Source organism: Ornithorhynchus anatinus, chromosome 18 (genome assembly GCF_004115215.2).
Source record: "Ornithorhynchus anatinus isolate Pmale09 chromosome 18, mOrnAna1.pri.v4, whole genome shotgun sequence".
Lineage (NCBI taxonomy): Eukaryota > Metazoa > Chordata > Mammalia > Monotremata > Ornithorhynchidae > Ornithorhynchus > Ornithorhynchus anatinus.
Genome location: NC_041745.1, coordinates 28,929,994 through 28,953,262, shown reverse-complemented (window position 1 = coordinate 28,953,262; position 23,269 = coordinate 28,929,994). Strand labels below are relative to the sequence as shown.

At 42.5% G+C, this 23,269-nt stretch overlaps 1 protein-coding gene across 4 annotated transcripts in view; it reads left to right on the top strand.

Annotated features, from left to right (window-relative positions):
- WDR19 (WD repeat domain 19) overlaps window positions 1–23,269 on the top strand; it is a 54,441-nt gene that overhangs the window by 27,650 nt on the left and 3,522 nt on the right. For 3 of the 4 annotated variants that reach the window (XM_039914657.1, XM_029046594.2, XM_029046595.1), the window contains 16 exons: window positions 1,629–1,833; window positions 3,469–3,628; window positions 4,817–4,927; window positions 5,560–5,669; window positions 6,770–6,827; window positions 9,814–9,960; window positions 10,053–10,135; window positions 11,704–11,787; window positions 13,178–13,324; window positions 15,353–15,477; window positions 17,322–17,434; window positions 18,365–18,433; window positions 19,576–19,653; window positions 20,013–20,109; window positions 21,398–21,522; window positions 23,059–23,140. In XM_039914657.1, the coding sequence (XP_039770591.1) occupies window positions 1,629–1,833; window positions 3,469–3,628; window positions 4,817–4,927; window positions 5,560–5,669; window positions 6,770–6,827; window positions 9,814–9,960; window positions 10,053–10,135; window positions 11,704–11,787; window positions 13,178–13,324; window positions 15,353–15,477; window positions 17,322–17,434; window positions 18,365–18,433; window positions 19,576–19,653; window positions 20,013–20,109; window positions 21,398–21,522; window positions 23,059–23,140 (1,794 nt within the window). The remainder of the gene's footprint in view (window positions 1–1,628; window positions 1,834–3,468; window positions 3,629–4,816; window positions 4,928–5,559; window positions 5,670–6,769; window positions 6,828–9,813; window positions 9,961–10,052; window positions 10,136–11,703; window positions 11,788–13,177; window positions 13,325–15,352; window positions 15,478–17,321; window positions 17,435–18,364; window positions 18,434–19,575; window positions 19,654–20,012; window positions 20,110–21,397; window positions 21,523–23,058; window positions 23,141–23,269) is intronic. The other variant, XM_039914658.1, reaches the window with a different exon arrangement.

Sequence of the window (23,269 nt, the reverse complement as noted above, 5' to 3'; positions counted from 1 at the left end):
TGTGATCCTGGGTCGGAATAGAGTTCCAGGCAGGCATGTTTAGCAGCCCACTGCAATTGTACGTAGAAGCTTAGTAAGGGCTGCTGGAATATCTTGGAATTAGCCCCGCCCACCCTCCACTTGTCAGCTGGTGAGGTTAGAAATACAAGTTATCAGAGCCCAAGGATATAACCTGATTTCTCAAGAAGAAAAGAAGAAAAGAGAACTTGTTTATTGACAGGATCAACACATTTATGTAGGCCAAACATCACTGAAAACCATTCATAACGGTATTACTACCTGTCTGTACCGTCAGCTTTGTTCACCAGAGATGGGAACGTTTACTGTGTCCTGTGTTTGTAGGTCTTAACTTCTGCTCCCCATTCTGAAATCTTTCACCATTCGTTTATGAGAAGGAGCTATAGCATTTGTGCTCATTGAAAGGTTTTTACATCTTCTGCTTGTCAGAGGTTTGAATCTGGTTCCCATTGTGTTTACATGACAGAGCCTCTGTTTTAACCCCAAATAGTTGGAACACCTTGGAACGTTTGATCCTCCATCTCGGAGGAAATGACAGGTTTTATAGCTGTCATCCTTTCACTTCAGTATGAAGTGTATTTCTTAAATCCAACCTCTCAGTTTTATTTCCACCTTATTCTCTTCAGAGACTTACGCATTTTTAATTGAATGAAAAGAGAGAAAACAAGAGAATTAAGCCAGGAAAATAACATCAAGTAGCTCAGTTGTGGTATTTATTAAGCACTTACTATGTACCGAACACTCTGCTAGGTCTGGGGGTATCACACAATCTTTGTCTCACAAAGAACTCACCATCTAAATTGACCGGGGCAACAGCAAATGAGGTCTGTGTTAAATGTTCACTGTGTGCTAAGCCCTGTACTAAATGCTAGGGTTGATAAAATAATCAGTCACATTTTTGAGCTCTTACTTTGTGCAGAGCACTATACTAAAAGTGATAATCAGATCTGTCACAGTCCCTCTCCCAAGTGGGCTCTCAATCTAAGGGAGAGGGAGAACAGGAATTTAGTCCATTTCCAGATAAGGAGATGGAAGTAGAGTCCAGATACCGTGACTCCCAGGCCTGTGCTCTTCTCTCCCCTTCCCTCCCCCAGGCCATATGCAGCCAGTGACAAGCAATAGATTTTGCAAACTAAGATGAGAGTGTCAAGACAAGTAAAAGAAAAAATCCAGAAGGGAGTTTCAGACTGCACACGGTTCCAGATTAGCAGTCCTTAGAAATCATCCTGGCCTCCCAAAGGTTCTAAAACACAGCGGCCCTGGGAGAGGCTGAAGGGGCATGGGGCAGAGGCTGTCCCCTAAGGTTGGGGTCCCCAGCACACAGAGTCCTAATCCGGAGGGGGACCTCAGGGCCCCAGGCTCGAGCAACTTGTGACTCAGACCCTGCCTACTTAGTTTTGTGCAAGGGAAAAGGACTTCCAGGGGAGGATCAGTAGACTTGATGTTGGGGGGAGGGGGAGAGTCCCTAGATAGCATCAGGAGGACATAGAGGGGAGAAAGGAGAGGTAGAGAAGAAGAATTCCACATGACAATCAGGTGAGTGGTCAGCTAAGCCATAATGTTTTCCTAAAGATGTATGAATTGGAAACTGATCTCTTCTCTTCTTCCAGGATCCAAGGTGATTTTGGCAGGTAGCACCAAGGTTCCATTTTCTCATAAGCCATTGCTTTTGTATAATGGAGAACTAACCTGCCAGACCCAGAGTGGGAAAACAAACAGCATCTGCCTTAGCACACATGGCTTTCGGGGCAATTTAAAGGATGCCGGGCCTAATAAGCTGAAAGAAATACTCACCCAGACTTTAATGCTGAAAAGGTAGGGCTTTTAAAGATACATCTGGGTGCTTTTTCTTTGTTTGTGGCCACAGAAGTTTAGAGTTCTAAAAATCTTCAGTAATCCTCTGGCACATATAAAAATCCAGGATTAAATGTCTACTGGTAGTTAGTGTCCACAGTTTATTTTCTCAACATAGCATGAGAGCAATAATGCTTTTCTCGACCTCCAAAATGGTATTGCATCTGGAGAAACAAAATCACTTTTCCAAGAATAAAACCTCTGATACAGTCTGAAGCTCTGAGGTGAAACTGGGAGAAGAAAACTAGCTGGGGAAAATCAGGAGGAAGCCCGATCTGAGTTGCTTGACCAATGTTACAATAGTGTCCGTAATGGAACACTGTGTAATAGTCAAACTAACATCACCTGATTATCGGATGACGATTTGGCGAAACGCTGTCATCTATATTTCATCTGACCACCTCCCTTCTGAAGTCCTTGGTGCCCCAACTTCCCCCCACGTCTCACCCTTTATGATCTGGCAACTACTTCGTGAACAAAGTTGTGTTCATCAGGCTTGAACTCTTTCAAATCTCTTTCACTCCCTCCCACCCCTATATCTTTTTCAGTGTCTCTCTTAAGAGGAAGTCCCCTGCCTGTTGTTATAATCTGTCCCTCCTACTTGTGCTTCCCCCCCCATCCTGTTATTACCTAAAAACACTTGTTTACACTCTTCTCCCTTCCCTGACCACCATCTCAAGCCCCTCAATCTGTGTCAGCTATTCCCTTCTCCTCCAAAAGGCCTTACCCAACTCATTTTTAATCTCTCCAGATTATATTTCCCCAACCTAATTACTACCTAATTACTGGTGCACTCACAACTACCTGCAACATTTATGAATCTATATAATCTATTAAGCACCAACTTATCATTCCCTTCTCTCATATGTATGTCTGTCTCTTCTGCTATATTGTAAGCTTCTTGAGGATAGGGATCATGTCCACCTATTCTCTTCTACTGTCCCAAGCACTTAGTACACCATTCTGCACACATTAGGTGCTTAATAAATGCTAATAATTGATTATCATAAACCCATTAACAACTTCACCATCAGTGATATCATCTTGAAAAATGATAGCTCTTTAGAGGAGTCCTGAAGGCTTAAGCAAAACTGCCATAAGTCAGCCAGAGCTACTTTGGTATTGATTATTAGTTCTGCCTGGGGATGAGTGGCCATTTTATTCATTATTAATTCTGCCTGGAATTGACCGGTCATCTTCAGAGCTTCTTTCAACACAGAGCAACTCTCAAACTCCTGGACTTCCATACTCAAGACTCTGCTTCTGTAGACCTGGAAGTGAATTACAAGTTCCAGGCTTTGAAGGACACTGAGATACCAGGAAAGAGGGTGTTCCAATCTGGAACTCCTTGTTCTGGGCCCTTTTCCACTGCTGTCCCACTAGGGAACCGTGGAATGGGAAGACCCTGACTTTTCTTCCTCCTCCGCCCTCCTCTCCCACCCCCCACCACACACATGCGATCCCCCAAGCCACAATTTAGAAAATACATTGATTGATAATCCAGTTTTTCCTGATTTTTAAATTCCACATAGTTTTGAAAAGCCTCCTAGAAAATAAGGAATGGCTCTTACTCTTAATTCTTTCCCTCTGCTTTAGGTTTTCTGAAGCATGGGAGGTGAGCAAATTGCTGAATGACCAAGCTGCTTGGAATGAACTGGCCAGGGCCTGCCTATATCACATGGAGGTGGAGTTTGCCATCCGGGTTTATCGGACGATTGGGAACGTTGGGATCGTGATGTCCCTGGAACAGGTTAAGGTAGCGTGCGAGAGGGTTTTGATGGGGGTTTTTGGAGACAGGAGGTCCCTTAAATATATCTTAATGAATGTGATTTGGGGATATCAGTCACAAAGGGGTGAGAGCTGTGCTGGAGAAAACCATGCAGTGCTGGCCCCGGAAGCTGGGGGAAAGGGGGCAGGAGAGAACCGGGAAATGATCTGACACCGTTCTAGACCTCCTGATGCTTCTCCCTGAAGCCTTCCTGGTCTGGCTTGCTCCTCTGCCCTGCCAATGCTCTGGCTTAATAGCAGTACAGATGTATATTGGCAAGGATTTAGAAAGTAGTGCAGCCTAGTGGGAAGAGCACAGGCCTGGGAGTCTGAGGACCTGAGCTCTTATCCTGGATTCTCCACTTGTCTGCCGTAAGTCACTTAACTTCTCTGTGCCTCAGTTACAGTCATCTGTAAAGTGGGGATTAAGACCATGAGACCCATGTGGGGCATTGAACTGTGTCCAATCTGATTAGGTTGTATCTTCCTCCAGCACTTAGTACAGTGTCTGATACATAATAAGTGCTTAACAAGTACAATTAAAAAAATTGGTGGGGACTTCTGAAGCCTGTTCAGGAGGCCCACAGCCTTCATGTGAGAGTAGTGGAATTTTTTGGGGGGAGGGCAGGGAGAACTGTAGGAGAATGATGCTTTTATGTACCCAGCTTTTGACTGACTCATTTCCTCTCTTCCTAAGCCACTTCGAATTAGGTTTTCTTTATTGATTTTTTTTTAAAGAGCAGCAAAAGTTCCTGTTAGGCTGTTTAATCGCTTTCTAAATCTGAATATTATGGGTAGCTTCAAGAAATACCCAAAACTCCTGGTCTTAGCCTCCTCCATTGGACTGTAAACTCTTTGAAAGAACGGGATGAAATCTAGAGCCGAATTTGGCATTCAGGCTCAATCCTGGCCTCCCTGTATGTATAAGGGCCTAGAGATTCCTTCAAGGATTCCATTAATAAGACTGTAGTTGTTCGGTGATTCATGTTGCCTGAGCCACCCCCAGAAAACAGATTGAAAAAACAAACAGAATTTGAGTATACAAAGAGAGAGAGGAGGTTGTGGGCGTTGGTGGGAGAGGGCACAGCTGCCCGTAGCAATGTTGCGACTCGGCTGAATGCCGGGTGTTCTCAACACCCCCAGATTGTCATTGTATCCAACAATTTGTGTTTAACAGGGGATAGAGGACCATAACCTTCTAGCAGGACATCTTGCCATGTTTGATAATGATTTCAGTCTGGCACAAGATCTGTATCTGGCATCCAGCTGTCCTATTGCTGCCCTTGAGGTACCTAACTATCAAAACTGTAATGAATGACTTTCTTAATTGTATATACCATTTAGTTGCTTTGAAGGGACTGTGCAAATGATAGGGGAAGGAACAAGAAGTGTCATTAATTGTGTATATGTACCTGGACCATAAAAATGCAAGATGTAATCGCTGCTCTCAAAAACTTAAAATCTTATTCATGTAAGATCTTTTTAATAAACAGATATATTAAATATAAATATATAGTAAAAACTTAAAATCTAATTCCTGTAAGATCTTTTTAATAAATATGTATCATATAATATATTAAATATAAATATATATTCATATATATATATACAAAATGTGCATGCGTCTCTTTCTCTGTAATATGGAGTGACATTTTGTATATCTCCAAACGCCCTAAGATGACTAATTTATTATTAGATGGTTATCACTTGCATTTCGGATCCAGTTCCAAGATTTGGATTGTTATCATCGCTGTTATTTTGGAGAGTACACACACCTACCTATATATCAGCCTCCAAGGTCACTAGCTATCTATCTTTGGATAGCTACAGTGACCTCGCAATATACTGTCAGGTAGTGATCTTGCAGCGTAACATCATATCTGGTGAATTTTTTTTGCTCAACCACTTCTTTTCATACAGATGAGACGAGATTTGCAGCACTGGGACAGTGCACTGCAGCTGGCTAAACATTTGGCCCCCGACCAGATCCCGTTCCTCTCAAAGGAGTACGCTATTCAGCTCGAATTCACGTATGTTCTCTTTTTTTCAGGTGTTAGGCTAAAGGACAAATTACTAATAATACCTCAGAAAGGAAAGTGCTTGCACGGTGAAGCTGATTACCTTCCTAGCTGATGATTCGGCTTTTTGAAAGAGCTGAAGCACTTCCCTCCTGGTAGGGGGTGCGTTTTTATATATTCCTCAACTGTTAGATTTGGCGCAGTTATAATGTGGGAATTTATTATTAATTGCCAGCTTATTTCTCAACTGTTAGATTTGGCACAGTTATAATGTGGGAATTTATTATTAATTGCCAGCTCTGGGCAGAGCACTGAACTAGACTTAGTACAGTCCTCTGCACATAGCAAGCACTCAATAAGTCCCTCTGATTGGTATAAAAGAAGAAATAAAGACAGGATTCTGGGCCCCAAATTCTTGCAACCTAATGATGAAGACTGACAAGTCCAAAAGAATGTGGTCAGGCAGAGCCTGGGACAGGAAGCGAACCAAAGGACAGAAATGTCCCTCCAAGATTTTCAGTCAGAAGAGCCTGCTAAGGGAATGGGAAGAAGGCAGGGAGTGAAACTGGAAAGGAAAAAGCTCAGATAAAAGCTGAGCTGTCAGGAAAGCTATGAAAGACCAGCAGCAGGACAGGCAAGAGGACCGATTTGGGGTGAGGGAGGGGAACACACCCAAGGAAAGTGAGCTAGAATTCAGAATAAGCCAACAGAGAGTAGAAGTTTGGATGGAGTGCAGAAGAGCTGGCCTAGTGGATAAAGCACAGGCCTCAGAATCAGAAGGACCTGGGTTCTGATTCTGGCTCTTCTACTTGTCAGCTGTGATCTTGGGCAAGTCACTTCACTTTTCTTTGCCTCAGTTACCTTATCTGTAAAATGGTAAGGAAAACTGTGAGCCCCATGTGGGACATGGACTGTGTCCAACCTTAACTATTTTGTGTCTGCTCCAGCGTTGAGTACAGTGTCTGGCACAAACTAAGCACTTAACAAATACCATTTAAAAAACAAACCAAAAAACACAGCTGAGGTGGGTGGGTATGTGGGCAAGGGCCATTCAGTGTTGGACGCAATGGTTATTTTAAGTACAATTAAGATAATTTTGATTGTTCTTTTAGAGGTGATTATGTGAATGCCTTGGCTCATTATGAGAGAGGAATAACAGGTGATAATAAGGTAATTTTTGAAATTATATGCATAAATTTGTTCAGTGCTTTTTCTCCACTTTATTGCAAAATGATTTGGGGCCCTGTCCATCTACAAAGTAAACTCAAATATCAGAAATCTCAAAAATGCTTCCTTCCCCTTCCCTTCTCCAGTTTCTCTAAGAGCCTGGTAGCACCAGAGGTACTGGAGAGAGAACACAGAGCTCATTATAATAGCTCTGTGTTTCCCCTCACACTGGGTGCCTGCATGTCTCCCTCTCTTTAGTGAGGCATTTCATCAGGAATTGTTTCCAGCACCTTCCTCTCTCCTTTCCCTTTGGAAAAATACATCCCTTCTACCATATTCACAGGACAAAATTCGATGGCATGCAGGTCACACTGTGAAATTATGCCCCATCTCTTAGTCTCAAGAATGGCTTGAATGAGAGGGTGATAACAGAAAATGTTAGGGATGTTATAAAGTTTCTATTGATTCATGGACAGTAAGTTTCAGTGAAAGAGCGGGAAAGGCTAGAGAAGCTAGAAGGTGCATTTTTAGCCATGGGAACAGTATGCGTGTGCCCACAAGCCGAGAACATGTATTTGTTTTTCAACATGTACTCTCCCAAGCACTTAGTACAGTGTTCTGCACCCAGTAAGCACTCAATGAATGCCATTGATCTTGGAGGGCAATTATTAGTTCAATTCTTTCATGCATCCTCTGTCACTGTGGAAAGCAGAACACTGGACCAGATATAGACCATTGGTTAAACTCAGAAGTGACATTTCATAAATTTTTCCATTTCGGGTACATTAGCGTTTCTTAAAAGTACCCATTTTGAATGCTTTAAAGGAAGTTATATTAAGGTAGGGGAATCTGTAAAAGGTGTATGCCTAAAATTCAGCTCACTGGTCAAATAACTGTGAGCTTCACGAGGGATGGGGCTGCTGTCCATTGTTATTCTCTTGTATCTACCCCAAGGCTCGGTGCAGTGTTTGGCCCCCCAAAAGTGCTTAATAAATAATATTATTTTTACTTTTACCGGTATTGAGCAGCGTGGCCTAGTGAATAGAGCCTGAGCATCAGAAGGATCTGGGTTCGCATTGCTGTTCCACCATTTGTCTGTTGTGTGATCTTGGGCAAGTCACTTAACTTCTCATCAGTTACCCCATCAGGAAAATGGGGATTAAGACTGTGAGCACCATATGGGATGTGGACTTTGTCTGACTTGATTGTCTTCTACCTGTCCTAGGACTCAATATAGTGTCTGGCAGATAAGAAGCGCTTAACAAATACCATAGGAAAAAAACCCAAAAACTGGATTTTGGGGAACCATTTTGGGAAAGGAATCATTTCTGTTCCAAGTACCTTATAATTAGAATTTAACGAGTTAGCCTTAACTGATTGCATATGCAATGACAAATGTATTGAGAGGCGATAACAGTGTAAGGCTCTAACCAAGAGAGACCAAAGTTAGTTTTATAAGTAAACCAGTACATATTGTCAGAGTAAAATGTGCCCAGTAGATCTGTGCCTTTAAATAACCAAGTCACCCGATTTTATAAACTAAGTGTGTCAGGCTTTTTTGTGTAAATCTGTATGTGAAAATAGTCACTCAGTCACTAGGGATAAAAATTATATTAATAGCCTTTCTCTGTTTTAATGTTTCTGCAGCAAACTTGAAAATAAATCCCAGGGCACTCTCTGCTGTTTCATCTCTGGCATTACATTCTCATTTGTGGGTGGTGTTTTTGTTTTCTTTTTTCCATGAGACTTGGTTAACATATTCTCAATTTAGAAAGAATTTGATGTCTACTGTGGCTTTTTTCTTTGAAAGTACAAATTACAAGCTGTGCTAAATTTTTCATAAAATGATCTGGGTATTGTATCTAAATTGCATTTATTTTTGATCCAAGCATTCTCTTTGATTTCTTCAGCTAGAGACAGCAAAAGCAAGGAAAAAAAGGTCTGTCATCCAGTATTATTTTTGAGATTTATTTGTGCAAGACATTTATAGCCTTAGCAAAAAAAAAAGTTTTACAGAGTCAGACTACCTAGCTAAATGGTTATTTGGTGTATCTCACTGTGGGCAGGGGAAAGTGTCTACCATTTCTCTTGTGTTGTACTCTTGGAAGCACTTAGTACTGCACTCTGCTTATAATTCTATTGTGTTGTACTCTCCTGAGTGTTTAGTACAGTGCACTGCACACAGTAAGCGCTCCATAAATACTATTGATTTGGTAAGTAGTCATGCGAAATGCAAAGCCTCAGAAAAAACATTTCTACTCTGTTGCTTTTTCATAGCCTCTGGGGCTCTGGACTTGGGATATTGATACTTGCGTAAAGTGAAATAGAGTGCTATAAATAAGGCACCGGGGGTGGGATTACCGAAAATTATCCATTGAGTTAGGAAGGCGATATGTGCCTCATTAATTGTAATTATCACCATCATCACCATTGACAGTGTTTATTGAGCCACGTCTTAGATGCAGAACACTGTAATGGGACCTAAAAAAGAAATGAAGGACACAATCCTAGCCCTTGAAGAGTTTAAAAAGGGGAGGTAAACCAGCAAAATCTGCCAAAGATATAATAATTAAAATATGAGGGCAAGAATACAAATGATAAAATCAGATATAAAAAATAATAAAATCGATGAACGACTAGATTTTAAAAGTAAACATTATGTATTAATTGTATATTACATATGTATTATATGCACATATACATATGGGTGTGTGTGTGTATGGGTGTGTATACACACATATATACATACACACCCAAGATGCTGATGAAGATTAGTAGGGGGGATTATTTGGGAAATGCTTCCTGGAGGAGATGACTTCTTAGGGGTGCTTATCTGAGTGATGCAATATCAAGCCTTCTTGGAATGGAGCTTAGATCAAATAAGTGAAAATCAAGACACGTTTAGCATGGACACATTTTATAATTCTCTAGAGTGAATTCTTACCATTGCACTGAGTTGTGAGTTGCCATTTTTTGTTTCTCATTTGAGCACCAGGACCACGATGAAGCCTGCCTAGCCGGAGTAGCTCAGATGTCCATTCGGATGGGAGACATCCGTCGAGGGGTTAACCAAGCCATTAAACATCCCAGCAGACTGCTCAAGCGGGACTGTGGAGCCATACTGGAAAATATGAAGGTCGTCTTAAATTACACAATTAATCAAGCAAAGAGAACAATGGATGGTCTATGGAGGATCAGCATTCATACTGAAATAACTTTTTGTTATAGCAATTTTCAGAAGCAGCCCAGCTGTATGAAAAAGGGAAATATTACGACAAAGCAGCATCTGTCTACATCCGCTGTAAGAACTGGTAAGGATCTGCTGAAACTTGTTTTAGATTTACTTGTTTTAGTAGTTTTCTTGGTTTTATAATTGCCGATCCCCAAATTAATTGGCCCGCTCCTCCTGCCCCCCAACTCCTGGCTGTACTTCTTCCAATATCCTCCCCTCTGGGGACTTCTTTCCCCTTTCTGAAAGTTGGCCAGTGACTAGACACTCTGTCGGGTATCTTAATAAAAGGAAAAAGAAAATTGGTACTTGTTAAGTGCTTCAGGCCAAATGAAGCTAATCAGTTTGGACCCAATCCCTGTCCCACATGGGGTGCACAGTCTAAGTAGGAGGGAGTAGGATTTAATCTCCATTTTCCAGATGAGGTAACTGAGGCCCAGAGAATTGAAATGACTTACCAGGGTCACTCACAGGTCGTGGGTGGCAGGCATGGCAAAGTCAGGATTAGAACCAGGTCCCTCTGACTCCTAAGACCGTGCCCTTTCCAGGAGGCCATGCTGCTTCTCTAGCAGGATGGAAACATGGGGGGGGATATTCTATGGGATCAGTGAACAGCATCGACCACTCCGGTCCAGAATTGAGTTACAAACCCTCTCCATGACTCATTGGGGCACATTTCAGGACGAATCCTAAAATCAGTTAAGCTCTGCTGGGTTTCAGCAGCAGCTTGGGCAGGAGAGGAGCAGGGCTCAGCCCTTTCAAAGAAGTGCCAGGCTCCCCAAATAGAACACTTCTTAGAAGAGCACTGATAGAAAGTGTGGGAAACTTGGTTTCTGGAGTCCCAGAGAGCAACTCCAGACATGAAAGCATAAAGCCCAGAACCCAGCTGGGCATAATTTTAAGCTCTTTCCATGGATTTCCTCGAGCAATTTTTATTATTTGGTAAAAGGAAGAATTTCAGGGAAATGTCAATTGAAAGGTGAATGTGCATTCATCCTGATGGTTCTGGGAATGATCCAATTAACTATGGTATTAGGTCAATATGTACTTGTACTCTAACTCATATCCTGTTTTACTATGACCTATGTTTTGGTTTTGTTGAAAGTCAGAAATATTCATAGAGATCGCTGGGGGGAAAAGAAGATTCGTGATGCATTTTAAAGTATTCAGTCCCCAGGCATGGTAAATTGAGAAGCAGCCTGATCCAATGGAATGAACACAGGCCTGGAAGTCAGAGGTCTTGGGTTCTAATGCCAGCTTCACCTCTTGTCTGCTCTGTGACCTTGGGCAAGTCACATCATTTCCCCGGGCCTCAGTTACCTAATCTGTAAAATGGGGATTAAGACTGTGAGTTCTAGGTGGGACAGGAACTGTGGCCAATGTGATTCACTTGTACCTATCCCAGAACTTAATAAAGTGCCTGACACAAAGTACACTCTTAACCAGTACCATTTTTTAAAAAAAACAGAATAAAGATCCCAGTCTTTTGCAACCTCTCAAGTGAGAGTAGTTTCTTTCCCTCTCACTATTATGATCCATAATTTTTTAAAAAGTACGAATGCGTCAAGTCCATTAACAGTTGGAATGAGGCATAGAAATTAAGACTAAATTGAGAGTTGGCATGGTGCCTTTTGTGGTCTTTTTTCTTAGGGTGAAAGTTGGTGAGCTTCTCCCTCAAGTATCTTCTCCTAAGATTCACCTGCAGTATGCTAAAGCTAAAGAAGCAGATGGTAGGTGAGTATATTCCTGAATCATTTTCGGGTGTAACGTCATGTTCTATAAATCCTCAAAAGAAAGACTGAAATAGATGGAGTGCTTCTGAAAGGGTTGAGCCCAAACCTGGAGTTTGAGCAATCAAAATCAGCTCAGACAACAATTTTGGAAGAATCAACTATCGTATATCTTGCTAGTAATCGAACTCTGATGTCAATGTCAGAAAAATCAATTATGAGCTCAGGTAGCTACTTGCTTTATTGTGTTTTTTCAGTGGTTCCTGGATAGAATGCCTTTTGTGCAGTTTCTTTTGAGGTGGAGAAGAAACCAAGACAATCTGAGGTTTTAGGCTTTTCCAGTTTTAAAGAGGTAAATTTGGGAGGCATCCTCATAGCGATGGTAGTTGAAGTTGTAGAAGAGAATGAGTCCTCTGAGGGGAGAGTGTAGATGGAGTATGTAAGCTTATTGTGGGCAGCCCTGTTGAATTGTTCTACTCTCTCAAGCCCTTAGTAAAGAGCTCTGTGCCCTATAAGAGCTCATGACTACCACTGATTGATGGTTTGAGGACTGAAATGTTAGCTCTGAAACCAAACTCAAACTGTACCAGGTAGTTATGATTCCCACCGTGGTGTTCAGCTCTGCATCTTGAGCAACAAGCAGAAGACATTTTTCAGGTGGAGGAAAAATACCACAGATACTATTCAATGGTGGCACAGGTGCAATGAGGAGGACAGCCTCTTCCAGTTGAGCACTGCAGATTTCCAGATTGCACGCCTCTAAATACATGGTCAAAATGCCCAGTTGCTGACTCCCAAAGCCAGTGCCTCTTTTTAGCTAAACCAAGGGATTTCTCCTAAGAGGTAATCAAAGAATCAACCAGGGTATCAATATTAGCATTAAGAAGCAGAGTGGTCTGGTGGAAGAAGCACAGGCCTGGGAGTCAGGGGATCTGGGTTCTAATTTTGGCTCCCCCACTCACCTCCTGTGTAATCTTAACTTCGCTCTACCTCACTTTTGTCGTCTATCAAATGAGGATTAAATATCTGGTCTCCTTCCCCTTTGGCAAGGGAGCCCCATGAGGGACAGGGATTGTGTCTGACCAGATTATCTTGTATCTACCACAGTGGTTAGTAAAGTGCTTGGCACTCTAAAGGTGTATAATAAATACCACAATTATTAGTGGTTTTATAAAGCACATACAGTATGCAGTACTAAACACTAATTGCTGGGAAAAGATACGTGTTCATTGATTTAGACGTAGTCCCTGGCCCACAGGCTTACAGCTGAAACAAGGGTATGATGATAATTAAAAGATGGGAACATGGACCAAAATGTTCAAGGACTCCATAACTCATAATTTTTAGTGTTACTATGGCTTGCATTTGTTACCTCTGGTAATTGTGTCTTGCAGATACAAAGAAGCTGTTGTGGCTTATGAGAATGCAAAACAGTGGGACAGTGTCATCCGCATATATCTGGACCACCTCAGTAACCCTGAAAAGGCTGTTAATATTGTCAGAGAAACCCAGTCTCTTGATGGAGCCAAACTGGTAGCAAGGTAATCCAATACTATCATAGTTAAATTATTTTAGAGACTGGAGGTCTATTAACTCATAACCCTTGGGATCGCTTAAATTAGCGTGGCTCAGTGGAAAGAGCCCGGGCTTGGGAGTCAGAGGTCATGGGTACGAATCCTGGCTCTGCCCCTTGTCAGCTGTGTGATTGTGGGCAAGTCACTTAGCTTCTCTGTGCCTCAGTGACCTCATCTGTAAAATGGGGATTAAGACTGTGAGCCCCATGAGGGACAACCTGATTACCCTGTATCTACCCCAGCACTTAGAACAGTGCTCTGCACATAGTAAGCGCTTAACAAATAACTTTGTTATTATTATTGAGAATAATCCTCCAAAGATAGAAAGCACTGAAAACTAAGAAAAACTTTGGAAAATACATTCAAGGAAGCAAGACTATTCTGGCAGGATTTTTCTAGAAAACTACAAATGGTCACAGCTGGTCTTTTAAGTTTTACCATTCAGAAGGGCCCTAATTTCAGTTAAATGAGACCTGCTTAAAGGTTGCCCAGTGTAACACAGAACTAATCTTGAGATGACTGTCTTGCTTTATATTTATTTTTGTGAAGGTTGGAGAGGTACAGGTTAAGCAGACTCTGAGCTATGTGCAAGCCATAAGGCTCCATTATCCTGAATCGGAACTACGATACCCAGTAGCCAACTTAATCTCAGTTGGCTAGAGAACTATTTAAAAGTACTTCCCAAAGCCTTCCCTACTCTCTCTGCATCCCCCTACCCTGAAACTGATCATTGTCTCTTCCCACACACCTAACCTCAGCTAAGAGTTCTCTTTCAGTTCAGAGGCGATGATGCCGTCGGTAAGAAACTGTCACTTCATGTCTCTGTGCCTCCGTTTCCTCATCTGTAAAATTGGAGGTTCAAAATCTTTCTTTCCTCCTTCTTAGATTGCGAGCTCCGTCTGGGACGGACTGAGCTTGATCTTGTGTCCTTCCCCGTCGCTTAGCACAGTGTTTGGCGTATAGTAAGCGATTAACAGATGCCACTATTACTATTATGTTTGAGAGAATCTCATGCACAGTGAATGCCTTCTTGAAGATGGAGTAGTGCACCTTTTCTGGCCCTTGGGCATTTGTGGTGAGCAGTGCTCAGACACCAATGATTGTGAAGGGAAAGTCTGTCACTGCCAGCCTCCATTAATCCTTTCTGAAGAGCAGCTCAGATCCCCTAGGGCTCTCACGAAAGAGGGAGAAAAATGCTTTTCCATCCATTGTGGTTGGTCCTGAGAGCTAAATCGAAATTAGCCCAGCCTCCTAATGTTGGTATTTGTTAAGCGCTTACTATGTGCAGAGCACTGTTCTAGGCGCTGGGATATACAGGGTAATCAGGTTGTCCCACATGAGGCTCACAGTCTTAATCCCCATTTTTACAGATGAGGTAACTGAGGCACAGTGAAGTGACTTGCCCATAGTCACACAGCTGACAAGTGGCAAAGCTGGGATTCGAACCCATGACCTCTGACTCCCAAGCCTGTGCTCTTTCCACTGAACCATGCTGCTTCTCTGATCTCTTCTTTTGTCATTCAGGACTCAGCACCTCCTTCACTTTGGTGTATTTAAGAACTCTCCCCAACCTATTCGTTGATCTGCCCTGACACCTCTAAGAATACCATTCAAAGTATTCTTTTGTAAGTGCTTGGACTTACAGTAAACCGGAGGGTTCCAAAATCTCTGTTGGAGACCCTTTGACTCCCCTCAGAAGGAAGGCAAACCTTAGGCGATGCCCTCCATTTTTATGTTTCTATTTCCAAAAATTAGAGGGGGGTGGGGAAAGACGCACTCTATTTCTGTCTTGGTTTCCCTTCTGAACTGAGATGAAACCTGAAATTTTTAAACCTAAAATCTTTGGGAGTGTGTTTTTATTCATTTTATTTTTTTTGTTCAAGTAGGACACCAGAGTTCTAAAACTGCCTTCCTTATGTAATTCCATGTAAGGCCTATTAAATATACATTTTAAGGAAGATTTGTCTAATAGTGGTATAAATTGTTTTATTTTAGATTTTTTCGCCAGCTTGGTGATTATGGTTCTGCCATCCAATTTCTGGTCATGTCCAAATGTAACAATGAAGCTTTTACGCTAGCCCAGCAGCACAACCAGATGGAGATCTATGCTGATGTCATTGGTAAATTTGGTCCTTTGCCTTTTTTTAATTTAGAAGTGTTTATATCTGTAACTCTGGAACCCCTGGACACTCACAGCCTAATAATTAGGCAGGGATTTAAAGAAGTTCTGCTGTATTCCCATATCTACCAGAAACACAGTTACTCTAATACAGTACTCTTAATTCTTTTATCCAAGATGATACTTAACATTCTGGGGTGTCTAGCCACAGAATATAACGACTTGGTTGAATCTGTAGAAATTATTTTTATCTTAAATGGCACCTGTTAAGTCATTTTAAATACACTTTTTGCACTGAAATGAACATAGTTGGGATTTTTGCAAAGTTACTAAAAGACATTGAAAAAAGTTCTATAGTACCAACTTTGCCATAGCTTTTATATCCCATTGAAGTTTTCATTCTGATTTAATACTGTGGAATTTTATGCAAGGATAATTATTAGCATTGTCTCTTGATTTATAAACATTTAGGTTTGGCCCTGCCTGTAAGATAAAGAATAAATTGTTCGCTCGTTTGTGGTACAACAAATTTTTCAAGTCAGACTTCTCCTCCAGAAAAGGCTTTTGTGATTTACAATACTCTAATCATGTCAAGCCAGCACCCATATATAATACTCCACTTATGTATTATATTCCTTAGCAGATATATACTAAGGATGCGCATATATTTTTATTGTACAATTTTTTTGCTATTTCATACTGATATCTCTACTATATCCATGTTCTTCCTCATGCTCCCACTCTTTGTAAATAATGTCTGTCTCCCTATTATATTGTAAGCTCTCTGAGGTCAGGGAACGGGTGTCTTGCTCTACTCTCCAAAGTACACAATGCTCCATACTCAGGGCTTGAGACCGTTGATTGACTGATTCCTTTCAAAACAAAACAAAAAAAGACTCGAAAGATAGTTTGTAGTGTCTGTGGCCCAGCTATGATGTCTAGCTGATGTCTAAGAAGAAAGTTAGAGAAACCAAGAGATTTAAGGTAAAGGAACAAAAAAGCAAGTCAGGGATCGATTATGTCCAAAAAGTGACACATGGAAGGAAAAACAAACTGAAGACATGGAACAGAGCCTATGTGTAACAGCATGTATTTGGGGGGGGAAAGGAGTCTTGACCAGAAAGAAAACTAAAATTGGTGATATTCTTCAGTCATTCAGTGGTATTTATTCAGCACCTACTAGGAGGTGGAACACTGCACTAGGCACTTGGAAGAGTTCAATGGAGGTGGCTGATGTAAATCACTCACACTGCACCCAATTGAATTCCTCCTTCCTCCAGGTATAGCACACCACCCGTTTCCCTCCCCTCCCTTCCCTCACCCAACATCCCTCACCCCTTAGTCCAGGGCCTGGGATTGTACAGGCCCTGCATTAATCCAACCCTGACCTTGGGCCCCAAACTTTGCTCCAGTTTTCAGTCTATAGAGGAAGATAAACATACTGAACAATAAAAGTATTATTCAGACAGAGCGGGGGGAAAAGGGTTAAAATTCAACCATCAAATATATCACTTGCTATAAGCAAATTAAACAGTGCTTGGAGGGGGCAGGCTTCAGCTACTTAACTACTGCTGGCCCCACAGTCCTTGGCTACAAACTGCTGTAGCTATCTCCATTTTAGAGGTTGAGGAAGTAGTGTCTCCTGCCAGATTTAGGTAGGAGAAGGGAGGCTAGACTGAAGATCAGACAGGGGACCCCAAAGCCTTAAGGATTCAGTCCTGCCGAGAAAAATATTCTAAGGATATTTGGTTTCAGAAACTTAATATGTTTTTGTGTTTTTGTACTCTTAAAACATTTTCCTAAATGTCCACCTAAGGAAGATTGTTTGTTTAAATGGTTTTCTAGGTTCTGAAGATGCTAGCAGTGAAGACTACCAGAGTATTGCCTTATATTTTGAAGGAGAAAAGAAGCATTTTCAGGCTGGCAAATTCTTCTTGTTGTGTGGTCAATATTCACGGGTTAGTAGTAATAATAATTGAGATATGTGTTAAGCGTGGGGAAGATTCAAGATAATCAAGTCGGGCACAGTTCCTGTCCTCTGTGGGGCTCACAGTCTAAGTAGGAAGGTGGGGAATATGTATTTAATCCCCATTTTACAAATGAGGAAACTGAGGCACAGAAGAGTCAAGTCACTTGCCCGAGATCACACAGCGGGCCATTGGAGAAGCTGAGATTAGTACCTAGGTCCTCTGACTCCCAGGCCCATGCTCTTTCCATTAGGCCCCGCTGCTTCTCAAGCAGTATGGAGAAAAAAGTATTAATCAGATTGGTCATTGGAATGACCCTGAGAGAAGCTAAATGCAAGGATTTAAATGTTCTTTTTCAGGTTATCTGATCCTTGCCCCATGAAATCCAAAAAAAAAATATTACTATCTCAAGCTAAACTCCTTGAAGGGCTAACTGGATTCTCCAGGCTCCTCACTACTTTGTTAACTCTTATTACCTCCAAGAACTATAAAGGCAGATTCAACAGCAGCATCCCAGTAACTCCCTGGTTTCAGATGAGCTAAAAATAAAAGCAGTCAATAAATGGCATTTGAGTGCCACGGGCTGAGAGTGGAGGGGGGGAGTGGAGACATGATCCCTATCATCACAGAGGTAATGATTTAACAGTCAAGAAAGAGAATCAGTCAGCTTGGTTTAAGAGGAGAATGAGAGGTGTGTGAGTAAATAAATAAGGGCTTAATAAGTAGATTATGCAGATCAGTATGTTTGTAAATGATGCAAGTGCCTGTGACAGCCTAAGGGCTTTTATTCTTTTATTATTTTAGAATAAAAGAATCATACTCCCGGTTCACTCGTCCCATAGAAATTCAGTTTAGAATTAAGAATGAAATTTCCCGTGTTCTTGTGAAGTGCCATTGAGCCGTGACTTCTTTGTGTTTCAGGCCCTTAAGCACTTCTTGAAATGCCCTGCTTCGGAAGATAACATAGCAATAGAAAAGGCAATTGAAACGGTAAGAAACTTTTAAATGAGGGTGTAAACTCATTTGTGCATGTCCCTGGGGTGGCTAGATTATCTGCCCAAAGGATTGAATAGGGTGTGACTGCTGACTCTTGGCAAATCCTGCACCACAACTGTGAGGCACCTAGGAAGATAGTTTCTCAATTCAGGATCTGACATTTTGAAAGAGCAATTCCCCAATGCTCCAGTTTGTTAGGCAGTAGGTTCGGTAAGGTCTTTTTGCTACCAGGTGAGCCTCGGGGTTAGAAATGTCAGGCTTAGTGACAGAGCCGTCTCTCAGACAGACACCCCTGGGCCAGAGCAAGGGAGCCACAAGCACTCCCTTCTGGCAGCACCTCTCCTGCACTCCCCCCAAAACGCAGTCAGCTCAACAAGCCCACCTTTAGCTCCAGAACAACAGAGTCCCAAGGCCCACATGAACTCCCTGCTTTTATCCCCATTAGGTCCTTTGTCATACCAACATGCACCTATTCACCTTATATCTTTGCCCCACGGACTGGGTCTTGATGAGCCCCAGCTAGTCTCACCTTGTTGCTTCTTGTTACGGCCTTAGAGACCACAGATAATCCTGGGCCTCCTTCCAGAGCCAGAGTCCTGAGCAGAGTGGCCGGCAGCTTCCTGAAAGCTGCCAGCTCTTGACGGAAACTATTTCTTGGGGCTCACGGGGCCCCTCCCTGGACAGTGGACTTCCCTGACAGGGTTTCCCCGGGTATTAACAGGGATTTTCTGGGTGTGTGTTTCCAGTTTCCAGTCTTTCTCCCCTTTTTCTCTTCTTATATGACAAGGACAGTCCAACCACACATTCCCTTCACATCCCCATCCTCAATGGGTCAGGCTGCACCCACATGATTTGATATTCGATTGATCGTTGGATAATTCATCAGTAATTGGATCTTTCCTCCAGCAATATCCCGGGTCGCTTTCCAGGCTTGTGTGCAGGAATAAAACTCTCATTTCAGTATCGGTTGCTGAGTCATTAAGGGGTGGTCACTTATCTTGAACCGAACTTTTAAAAAAATCATGGAAGTGAATATGAAGTATAAAGCACACTATTAGTAGAAATAGTTTTATTATACATTTTTCACATCGTGTATTTTAGGAGAGGTTGTTAATGTCTGAATTTTTTATAAATAGGTTGGGCAGGCAAAAGATGAGTCACTGACCAGTCAACTGATAGACCATCTCATGGGAGAGAGTGATGGCATGCCCAAGGTAATAACGGTCTTGACTTCATTAATGGCTTTTAGGCCCCAAGTCATGAGCCTCATTAACAAATGACCCTTTTGAGAGAGAACTTTTCTGCAACACCTTTTGTAACACTTAATGTCTCTAATGCTGGTGGGGGCCTATTTTGTTTGGAAGGTTGGCTTTACTCCTTCAAATAGCATCATAAGTCCCCCAAGTGCACAGGTACCCCACCATTTCAGAGCCGGACTTCTAAACTTGCAGATCCTCAGTCTCTGACCAAAACTGAGAGTTTCCTGTCAGGGCCGAAAAGACCCAAAACGGTGACTTCCGATCAAGAGCTCTGTTCCCTTCTAATGGTCATTTATTGTGTGACTTTAATTAAGGATGCCAAGTATCTGTTCCGTTTGTACATGGCCCTGAAGCAATACCGAGAGGCTGCACGCACCGCCATAATCATTGCCAGGGAGGAACAGTCTGCAGGTGGGTCCCCAACCTTCATTTGAAGAGAAGATCCTCCCTCCTTCCCCTCCTCCCCTGCCATAATATCCTTTTCATTGTCCATCTCACTAGCTGCTGATTACCCCCAGCATTGTTATGAAAAAATCCATTTTTCTATTTCATTTTGTAATTTTGTTTTATTCTGAATTTTTACCAATGCAAAGAGGCTTGATTTTGATTTTTTTTCAGTGCCTTCCCAAGCACTTTCCATTCTTTATATAATCTTTTTTGGAAGGAACTTGGCTGCGCTCATACTGTGTTGACTTTGTTTCAAATGATCTGCATTTTTCATTTGCATCTTTATTAGACACCTGGTTCTTTTCCCACACTGTGCTGTGGATAAGGGAATTCAGTTTTATAATAGATTTGCAGCCAGTTCATGGGAATTCGATCTAGAAAAAGCATGTGTGTGTTTTTTTTTTTGTTGTTGCTGTTCTGTTTTTGCTTTTTGGGGGATGTCTTTTTTCTTTTGCATTGTCACCCACACATTTTCCTATTGTAAATTTTCCAAATTCTCATTATGGGTATAATCCTATATCAGACAGCGGAACAAACTCAATCACTAGCTGGATGACTTATTGCGTAACGGACGCAAACTATCATTTGATGGGGATCAGAAGTGTTTCTGAACACCTATTTCATTCAACCCAGTGCACTTTTCATTTATTGTCATCTAAAAGAATCCAGGTTTGCTTACTGCTGTGGGAAGGGTGGCTGCCCCAGCAGAGTCAGGCAGAACCTCCCAGAGGAGTTCAGCCATCCTGCCAGAAGCTAATCACAAGGTCGTTATATCTTAAGCTCACTGTGGGCTGGGATCACAGGGATCATATCCACCAACTTGATTGTATTGTCCTTTCCCAAGCGCTACTTGAGTACTGTGCTCTGCAATCAATCAGTGATGTTTATTGAGTGCTTACTATGTGCAAAGCACTGTACACTAAGAGAGTACAGCACAACAGAATTAGCGGGGACATTCCCTGGCTACTATGAGTCCATCTTTTATCAGTTGCCAAAAACAGGGAGCAAAGCAGCTTATGGCCTCTTCAGGGAAAAAAAAAATCCATAATGCTCAATTACCTGTAAACTCAGTAAGCGCTCCATAAATAGCATTGATTAATTTTGAAAAATAGCAGTAAGGTGCTTCTCTGCTAGTGTAAATTTGTTTAGACCCGGCAATCCTTAACAGTGCAGAAGTCCACTGCACTGGAGTGTGCATCCCAGTTTTCTGCTCTTTGAATTCAGTTTGTAACGGCCTCTCCCTTTTCCGAAGGAAACTATCGAAATGCCCACGACGTCCTTTTCAGCATGTACGCAGAATTGAGAACCCAAAAGATCACGATTCCCTCGGAGATGGCCACGAACCTTATGATTCTGCACAGTTATATACTGGTGAAGGTAATAGAGTGGAAATAAGTGGCTACCTTCCTATACAACCTTCCCTGCCTGCCCTCCACCCCAGATGTGTCCAGACCTCCAGGCCTTCCTTTTCCCTGTCCTTCTCTTTTGTCTCCTCAGCTGTATTGTATTAAGTCCCTCATCCCTTTCCCTCTGCCCCTCCTGCTTCGTAAATCCTTCTGGAGGTGGGGTGTGTGTGTGTGTGTGTGTAAGTGCTATATCTATAGGTTTGCCGTTCACATTCAAAAAGGAGACACTCAATTTTACCCTTAACACATGTTTTCCATACGTTAGGGAACGTCCTTCTGATAGCATAAGCCTGTTTTGTCCCGACCTGGCTAGTTATCAAAGAATATGTTCATGCCCACAGGTGCCTACAGAAGGCATGAGAGCAGTTGAGTTCTCCAGGGGGTGTCTTCGTTAACCTGGCTTTCACGGGAAGGTGACCTTTGCGCATCTCAGGAGGACTGGGTGTATTTTGAACAGTGTCTTCTCAGTTCCCAGACAGGAATGGCCTGTTGTCTGGCCAACACCTGAGTCTGCTTCTGCAGTCCATAGTCATCCAAGGCCCCCCGAAATCCGTGCTAGCTGCAGGTGCTGGGCTCTCCCTGGGTTCCGCTAGGTTCCGCAAGTGGGCTTATCGACCTTTCCCCCTCCCCGGCCCAGCCTGGGCTCAGCAGGCCAGAGCCTCCAAGCGGAAGTCCCTAGAGCACAACTGGTCAGATTCCAGGCAGGGCCACCCCTCTAAATCTCCCTCTTTGTCCGTCAAGTGTCCAAGGGTGGGAGTAGGCTTCACCTCCTACACTGAGATTCACACTCCTTGCTCCTCCCAAGCTAACCTTTCTACCCTACCTCATTTGCAATTTTCCTGTCTCCCACCACTGCTCTGCTCTTTCTCTTGCCTGGAATTCCCATCCTTCTTAAATTCACCAGACCACAACCCTCCCTGTTTTCAGTCCTCCTGAAAATGCACCTGTTTTAGGAAGCATTCCCCAACAAATTTTTCCCACTCGGTCATATATTTTAAAACCCCCCAAAAAACTCTTCATCCCCCTGCATCCTCCAGCTATCATTCAATTTTCCTCTTCCAATTCCTGTCCAAATTGTTCAAATGGGTTGTACGCATCTCCAGCCTCCATCTGGTTTTCACCCCTCCACTCCACTGAGACCGCTGTCTCCAAGGTCAACAGTAATCCTCTTCTGTGCTGAATCTAACGAACTCTACTTAATCCTACTCTTCCTCAACCTCTCGCCCGCCTTCAAGGCTGTGACCTTATTCCTGATTTTGCTTCCTTTGTGTTCCTCCCATCTTATGCATATAACTTGTGTCCACCTGCTATTAAACTGTAAATTCCCCCAAGGCAAAGGACTGTGTCTTCTACAATTACTATATACTTCCAAGTAACTGGTAGATTGTTCGGCACCAGGTTGGCACTCAGATGAGTGCTCAACATCCAGTAGACCATAAATGCTGAGGAGTGAATGAGCTTATTTCGGTGATAATCAGATGCTCAGCAAATCCATCATTTATTTCAGATTCATGTGAAACGTGGCGATCATATGAAGGGAGCCCGCATGCTGATTCGTGTGGCCAACAACATTAGCAAATTCCCCTCCCGTAAGTACCGCTTTCTACAAGATGGCACAAAGCGCTGCACCCCCCCATCCAGTGAGCATGTGGCAATGTCTCACGGGGCATTTCAGTTCACGGTAGCTTCAGCTGGTTTCATGAACAACAAAATGTTTC